Genomic DNA, 5,108 nt, shown 5'->3' with positions numbered 1-5,108 from the left:
TAGCTTCTGGAAGGTGCTTCCCAAGATGGGATAAGTGAGAATAAAAGAGTTGAGGTTGTACAGTCAGCCTGGACATAGGAAGTTTAACCAGGAGGGGGTGACTGGAAGAGAACATGAATCCTGGAGTTGGGGTTACTGGGAGAAAACATGAATCCTGGAGTTGGGGGTTACTGGGAGAGAAAATGAATCCTGGAGTGGGGGGTTACTGGGAGAGAATATAAATCCTGAAGTGGGGGGTTACTGGGAGAAAACATGAATTCTGGAGTGGGGGGTTACTGGGAGAGAACATGATTCCTGGAGTGGGGGTTTACTGGGAGAAAACATGAATCCTGGAGTGGGGGTTTACTGGGAGAGAACATGATTCCTGGAGTGGGGGGTTACTGGGAGAAAACGTGAATTCTGGAGTGGGGGGTTACTGGGAGAGAACATGATTCCTGGAGTGGGGGTTTACTGGGAGAAAACATGATTCCTGGAGTGGGGGGTTACTGGGAGAGAACATGATTCCTGGAGTGGGGGTTTACTGGGAGAAAACATGAATCCTGGAGTTGGGGGTTGCTGGGAGAGAAAATGAATCCTGGAGTGGGGGGTTACTGGGAGAGAACATAAATCCTGAAGTGGGGGGTTACTGGGAGAGAACATGATTCCTGGAGTGGGGGTTTACTGGGAGAAAACATGAATCCTGGAGTTGGGGGTTGCTGGGAGAGAAAATGAATCCTGGAGTGGGGGGTTACTGGGAGAAAACATGAATTCTGGAGTGGGGGGTTACTCGGAGAAAATATGAATCCTGGAGTTCCTCCCGGACCTGAGGACACTGAGCACGGAAAACACCGCTTCCAGCCGGTTGCTAATCAACTGCAAGTGCCAATTCGTCTACCAGGTTCCTCTGTCCAATTACCGTTTACCTGTGGGTCATGGGGGTTTCCAACCAGATCTCACGCCCTCGATATGCACTTGCCTTATCTTCTAAATCTTAATTAGATGTATCCAAGCGAAAACTGCCAGTGCACATCGGACATAGACTGGAGCCAATTAGTTGGGGAATAAAACCTTCCATGCTAAAACTATATGTGGACTGTGCTCGATCAATGGAAGAAAGGACAAGCACAGACAGGTTGGAAGAGAAGTTCAACAACAAGGAGTATATTTACAATGCAGGGCCGAGGGATTTGGAAAGCATTGTCAGGTGTACAAATAAGGGAATCCTTTCTCAAAATAATTCATGTGTGAATACAATGTGTCTATTGCAGGAGGACAACAATGAACACCACTATTTTGGGGCGAAGACTGCGTGCAGTCATTTTGTGGAAGTTCTCTCTGGATGAAGGAAAGAGTGTTTTGTTGTGGATTTTTACTTTCATTGCATTCCTTTCACTCCTTCTCAACGCGGGTATTATAACATCCTGTGCATCCCGCAGGTTCCACAAACCCATGCTGCTCTACATCAGCATTTCATCACTAGCCGATGTGTGCTGGGGAATCGTTGGGATATCCTGCATCCTTAGCAACACGATAGCACATCGCATAGAGATTACATTCGTCGAATGTCTGTGCCAAATGTTTTGTTTGGAGTTTGCGCTTGTTCATCAGTTCCTCAGCACCTGGATCATGTATGTCGACCGACATTGCGCGGTGTTTTGGCCATACACATACGTCGCTCTGATGGCAAATAAGCGAAGCGCCCTGAAGCTCCTATTTCTGGTGGAGATCCTTGCGATCTTCCTCAGCATCAGTTGCCCTGTGCTCATGTTATTTCTCGAGTTTTGTAACGACTTGGTGATCGTGGAAGACAGTGCGTGCCTGTCCATAACTGTGGCTCGCTCCTCTTGTGAGAGCTCCACCGTTACATCCGCATCCGCTTGCCATCTCGTTCTTTTCTCTTTTGTATTCGGATTAACTGGATTCACCGCATTGTACTCCACTTGTTGCATCATCTGGAAATGCCGCAATTCGAGCAAGGAGTCGAATGTCAAAGCTCTGCACACTTGCCTTACACAGCTCATGGTGACATCAGTGCTCTTTGTAACTTGTACTCTCGTTGTGGTAATGAAACATATTCTAAAACGACCGGCAGATGGACTGTTCATGGACCTTTTTGTCATCGTCACACCAGCCACTATAAATCCCCTGATATTTGGATTTCGGACTCAGGAAATCCGTGTGGTGGTCGTGAAGGCATTTCTTCCGCTGTGGATTAAATACTCCGCCATGATCAAACATCCATCGTCCTGGAATTATTTCTTAAAACAATGAGTACCCGTTTGCAATGTCAAAGTCCCTTGACCAGGTGAAAATTTAGATTTTAGGAATTACTTGATTTTAGAGGAGATGTATCGAGGTCAAAGGGTTGAAACCACAATGATGCTGGAGTTGCCCAAAAACACAAAAGTGGAATTTTTTTATTATAAATTTTTACAAAGTCATTAAAAATGAAAAGCTGAAATGTCTTGTTTCAATAAGTATTCAACCCCTTTGCTATGACACCCCAAATTGAGCTCAGGTGCATCCAATTTCCTTTGATTATCCTTGTGACATCTCGACAACTTAATTGGAGACCACCTGTGGCCCATTCAATTGATTGGACATGATGTTAGAAAGAAATAAACTTTTCTATATAATGTCCCACAGTTGACAGTGCATGTCAGAGCAGAAACTCTACCATGAAGTCCAAATAACTGTCCATATAACTCCAATATATAATTGTGAAGAGGCATAGATCTGGGGAAGGGTATAAAACAATTTCTAGTGTGTTGAAAGTTTCCAAGAGCACAGTGAGCTCCATCATTAGGGAATAGAAAAAACATAGAACGACCGAGACTCATCCTATAGCTGGCTGTCCGACCAAACTGAGCAACCGGGTAAAAAGGACCTTGGTTAGGGAGGTGACCAGGAACCCAATGAGCACTCTGATGGATCTACAGAGTTCCTTGGCTGAGATGTGAGAACCTGCCAGAAAGACAACAGTCTCTGCAGCACTTGACAAAACGAGGCTTTATGGGAGAGTGGCCAGATGGAAACCACTCCTGAGAAAAAGGCACATGACAGCACACCTGGAGTTTGCAAAAAGCCACGTGAAAGACTCTGAGAGCATGAGGCAAAAGATTATGTGGTCTCATGAGATGAAAATTGAACTCTATGGCCTGAATGCAAAGCGCTGCATCTGCTGTAAGCCAAGCACACCTCATCACCCATCTAACACCGTCCTTACCATGAAGCATGGTGGTGGCAGCATCATGCTATGGGAATGCTTTTCAGTGGCACGGACTGGGAGACTTGTAAGGACAGAGGGAACATTTAATGGAGCCAAATACAGACAAATCCTTGAGTAGAACCTGCTTCAGAGTGCAAAACAACTCGACCTGAGACTGCGGCGAAGATTTACACTCCAACAGGACAATGACCCCAAGCATACAGCGAATGCAACACTGCAATGGCTTCAGAACAAGAATGTGAAAGTCATTGAGCGGACAGCTAAAGCCCAGACTTGAATCCCATTGAGAATATGTGGAACGACTCGAAGATTGCTGTTCACCAATGCTCCCCATCAAACTTGACAGAGCTTGAGCAAATCTGCAAGGAGGAATGGGAGAAATTCCCCAAATCCAGATGTGCAAAGTTGATACAGACATACCCAAGAAGACTCAAGCTGTAATCACTGCTCGAGGTGCTTCTATGACATATTGACTCAGGGGGTTGAGTACTTATGTAAATTAGATATTTCTGTTTTTCATTTTTAATTATTAGCCCATGTTGGACTTAATCCGAAACAGGGGCTTATGGATTTGGTCCCGTCCGTCCATCCATCCGTGCGTCCACAACCATATCTCGGAGAAATATGGACCAATTTTGTTTATGCTTAGCTCAAAGACAACACATAACGGTGTACATATGCACATCATTTTGTTTCGCGATGCGATCAAAGATGTCCGACTGACAGCCATTTTAGTTGTAAAAAACCTGATGATGAACACGTCCTCAACAATTTCTCGGACATGCATTTGCCGATGTTGTTTAAACTTGGCACACAGATAATGAATGATGGCTTACATATGCGTGTCATTTTTCCCTCAAGATCAGATCCAATATGGCCGACTAGTGGCCATTTTGTTACTTAAACATGTCCTCATTTCTCGGATATGCATGGACTGATTTTCTTCAAACTTGGCACAAAGACCACACACACACACACACACACACACATATATATATATATATATATATATATATATATATATATATATATATATATATATATATATATATATATATATATATATACAGAAGATTTTGTTGTGTCATCCGAGCAAAGATGGCCAACTGATGGCCTTTAACTTCGCACAGCAAAATTACTTATACCACTGTGGGGACTATGACATTTTATGTCTTCTTCTTCCTGTTTTGTAAAGAGCTTCTTTTTTTAAGTTTTGTAAAATAAAAAAAACTTATGGGGTACTACGTAAAATCCCAATTTAATCCAAATTAAATTCTGGCTGTAACACAACAAAATGTGAAAAAAAATCAAGGGGTGTGAATACTTTCTGTAGGCAATGTTTGTGACATAATATGGCGCATGGATGGTACGGCTATATGACCCATAATAGCATTGGGCCATCATAGTGGCAATTTCATTTAACGATGGTATTTTTGTTGAGAATAAGCTCTTGAGGCAAGACTGTGCTAGCTTTACGATGTAATTAATGTATTATTTACCATGCTGTCATAATACGTATATTTTAATAAACCATTTTTCAATTGAATAGTCTCTTTCCCTCCTTTGCTGCTTCATTTGTCTTGTTACTCCTCATAGAGAGGGTGTAAGGCCGAGTAATTAACTTGACTGGTTTAATAATGGATTTAAAAATCAAACTTTTAAAGGAATTTTGAAACATGAAGAAACATAAATTTTGAAAATGAAACATAAAGTTTGAACCGTTTAATCCAAGGAGCAAGCATGTCATATCAAGATCGGATTCATTTGATTATCTCTCATCCACTTATTCCAGCGAACTGTTAAATGGAGATGGATTGCTTTTCACCAAAGCTTTAGGAGTTGATGAAACGTTTGAGTGAGTTTTGGAATGTCTTCTCCTAATCGTGTCGGTCTTCATCTT

The 5,108-nt window shown here is 42.6% G+C and overlaps 1 protein-coding gene across 1 annotated transcript; it reads left to right on the top strand.

Moving 5' to 3' along the window:
* The first annotated feature begins 1,428 nt into the window (after positions 1–1,428).
* LOC144893286 (olfactory receptor 56A1-like) lies at positions 1,429–2,250 on the top strand. Its single transcript, XM_078783340.1, has one exon. The coding sequence runs from the start codon at positions 1,429–1,431 to the stop codon at positions 2,248–2,250; it is 822 nt and encodes a 273-aa protein (XP_078639466.1).
* The last annotated feature ends 2,858 nt before the right edge of the window (positions 2,251–5,108 follow it).

This window comes from Myxine glutinosa, chromosome 1 (assembly GCF_964187855.1).
Source record: "Myxine glutinosa chromosome 1, kmMyxGlut1.1, whole genome shotgun sequence".
Lineage (NCBI taxonomy): Eukaryota > Metazoa > Chordata > Myxini > Myxiniformes > Myxinidae > Myxine > Myxine glutinosa.
Note: the sequence above shows the minus strand (reverse complement) of the source record. Positions and strands in the feature narration are given on the sequence as shown.

Excerpts from the sequence above, each read along its gene's own strand:
- LOC144893286 (XM_078783340.1), top strand. The coding sequence starts at position 1,429 with ATGCTGCTCTACATCAGCATTTCATCACTAGCCGATGTGTGCTGGGGA.